This window comes from Geospiza fortis, unplaced genomic scaffold (assembly GCF_000277835.1).
Source record: "Geospiza fortis unplaced genomic scaffold, GeoFor_1.0 scaffold237, whole genome shotgun sequence".
Lineage (NCBI taxonomy): Eukaryota > Metazoa > Chordata > Aves > Passeriformes > Thraupidae > Geospiza > Geospiza fortis.
Genome location: NW_005054319.1, coordinates 189,351 through 191,623, shown reverse-complemented (window position 1 = coordinate 191,623; position 2,273 = coordinate 189,351). Strand labels below are relative to the sequence as shown.

Below are 2,273 nucleotides of genomic sequence, written 5' to 3'. Positions count from 1 at the left end.
GGACCCCGGGTGACGGCGGCGGCGGCGCGACGGGAGCGGCGGTGAGCGGGACCGGGACCGGGAGACAGAGAGAGACAGGGGCAGGGATCAGGAGCAGGGATCAGGATCAGGGATAGGGGCCGGGACCGGGATCCGCACAGGAATTGGGACCAGGACCTGCGGCCTCCCCTCAGCCCGCTAGCCCCGGGTTCCGCTGTGGGGCTGTCGGGCCGGGCCGGCGGCCTCTGCATCACCGGGATCTGACCGGAGCTGTCAGCTCGGAGAAGGAGCGGTGGCCGCGCTTTGCTGAGGAGAAAAACTGACTTATCGTGCGGCACTCACAGAGCTTTTCACGAGCTCCGTAAAACTCATTTTTATCCTTGTAGTGGAAAACGGGAAGAGGGCAGAGAAATCTTAGGAGAAATATATCTGACAGCGGATTTCCTTCCGTTCTTCCCAGTGGTTCTGAGGGAGTGCTGGCAGTTCCCCTCGCCCTTTGGCCCTCTCGTTCCCCAGGCAATGCCCAAAGTGAAGAGGAGCAGGAAGCCTCCCCCGGATGGCTGGGAGCTGATCGAGCCCACGCTGGACGAGCTGGACCAGAAGATGAGAGAAGGTGAGTGGGTGTTCTCAGGGATGCGACCCCAAAACAAGCTCACAAGAGCTGCTTCATGGATACAGGGGAACCTTTTTTGTGTCTGTGCCTCCAGTGGTGCTGCAGGTTGGTCCTGGGCCATGCTGGTCCCTAATTTTGGGGTTATGGAGCACAGAGGTTTGGTTACAGCTGGTTGAGGGATGAAGCTCATGGGTGTGTGGTAGTTCCTGTGGTTGTGAAGCCACCCCCAAACCCAGTGTGGGTCATGTCATCCCATTACCACTGGTTTTATATCCCAAAGGAGCTGTTCCAGGTCAGGTCTCTCTCATTTGAGTCTCCTCCCATTAATCTCAGTCTTATCCCTGCCGTGTATTAAAAGTTATGAACGTTCTTGGAACAGTTCACTGCAAAGTGAGTGAGGGAAGCACTTGGTCACCTGGTGTTTGTGTTCCCTCCCAGCTGAGACAGAGCCACACGAAGGGAAGAGGAAAGTGGAGTCTCTCTGGCCCATCTTCAGGATCCACCACCAGAAAACACGTTACATCTTTGATCTCTTCTACAAGAGGAAAGCAATCAGCAGAGGTGAGGAGGGCAGGGCCAAACTGGAGTGAGCGAGGTGTTCACCTGTGAACTGAACTGGGAGCTGGTGGGATCAGGTTTCTGGGGAAGGAGGATGGAGGGAAGGTCTTGCAGCAACCCAGCTTTACCTGCTGGTTACTACAGCTGGTATCTGCTGATAACTTGTGACTGTCTGCTCCTCCCCAGAGCTCTATGAGTACTGCATCAAGGAGGGCTATGCTGACAAAAACCTGATAGCCAAGTGGAAGAAGCAGGGCTATGAGAACCTCTGCTGCCTGCGCTGCATCCAGACTCGGGACACCAACTTTGGCACCAACTGCATCTGCAGGGTCCCCAAAAGCAAGCTGGAAGTGGTGAGTCTCCAGCTTGTTCCTCTGCCCTGCTGTAGTTGTTCTGACTTCTCCCAGCTCAGGGACAGCAGAGGGGGTAGTGCTGCTCTTCCTGGTCATTTCCTCTGCCTTTGCTGGTAGAATTGGTGTCCAGCTGGTGCTGAAGTTACTGTCAGCTTTGGGATTCATTTAAGGTTGTTAAAAGTATGGGAAGTAACACCAAACTGTGGAAACCCTTCCCACCAAGAGCCATTCCCTGCCTGGAGGTCTGAGCCTGCTGGCCTGGCTGTGCTTGGCTCTAACACCCTCCTCATGTTTGTTTTTCAGGGCAGAATCATTGAGTGCACTCACTGTGGATGCAGAGGCTGCTCTGGGTGAAGCCTTTTGCCATCAAACTTGTTTCTTGAACTTTGAGAGACATCCTCCTCCTCCTCCTCAATGGACTATGAGTGCAATTACAGCCATTTGCTGTGATGGGCTATTTCTGTATTAAATTAAAGCATCAGCATGATCACCTGGATCATGCATAAATGGGGGTGCTTTGGAGAAGGGTTTAGTGTAGCCATTTATTTTAAAATAAAGCTTGCCTTCCTGAGAGACTGCTGTGATCTTCTGGTGAAACATTCCTGTGCCCCTCTTCTCCTGTTGGATGTGTTCTGGGTGCTTGAAGGTTGCTCTGCTCTGGGTTTTTTCTCAGCTAAGTCCATGTAAAAGGCTGTGTGGAAAGGAATTACAGTTCCCAAATGTACAGTCCGAGTTCTTCCCTGACCACGTGCAGATGGAAGCTGCATTTC

The 2,273-nt window shown here is 53.3% G+C and overlaps 2 protein-coding genes across 2 annotated transcripts in view; one reads left to right on the top strand and one right to left on the bottom strand.

Annotated features, from left to right (window-relative positions):
• Positions 1–230, bottom strand: part of PDAP1 (PDGFA associated protein 1) — an 8,305-nt gene extending 8,075 nt beyond the window's left edge. Inside the window, exon 1 of the mRNA XM_031056552.1 lies at positions 157–230. Within this exon, the coding sequence (XP_030912412.1) occupies positions 157–230 (74 nt within the window). The remainder of the gene's footprint in view (positions 1–156) is intronic.
• Positions 1–2,076, top strand: BUD31 (BUD31 homolog). The gene is made up of 5 exons (XM_005420336.1): positions 1–41; positions 440–592; positions 1,031–1,153; positions 1,337–1,503; positions 1,807–2,076. Exons 2-5 carry the CDS (start codon positions 499–501, stop codon positions 1,855–1,857), a joined length of 435 nt encoding a protein of 144 aa, XP_005420393.1. The 5' UTR covers positions 1–41; positions 440–498; the 3' UTR covers positions 1,858–2,076.
• The last annotated feature ends 197 nt before the right edge of the window (positions 2,077–2,273 follow it).

What these genes read in the sequence shown, in the direction of transcription:
- BUD31 (XM_005420336.1), top strand. Translation starts at nt 499, where the DNA reads ATGCCCAAAGTGAAGAGGAGCAGGAAGCCTCCCCCGGATGGCTGGGAG. An exon ending in GAGGAAAGCAATCAGCAGAG is followed by an intron (nt 1,154 to 1,336) that starts GTGAGGAGGGCA and finishes GCTCCTCCCCAG; the next exon opens with AGCTCTATGAGTACTGCATC. An exon ending in CCAAAAGCAAGCTGGAAGTG is followed by an intron (nt 1,504 to 1,806) that starts GTGAGTCTCCAG and finishes TTTGTTTTTCAG; the next exon opens with GGCAGAATCATTGAGTGCAC.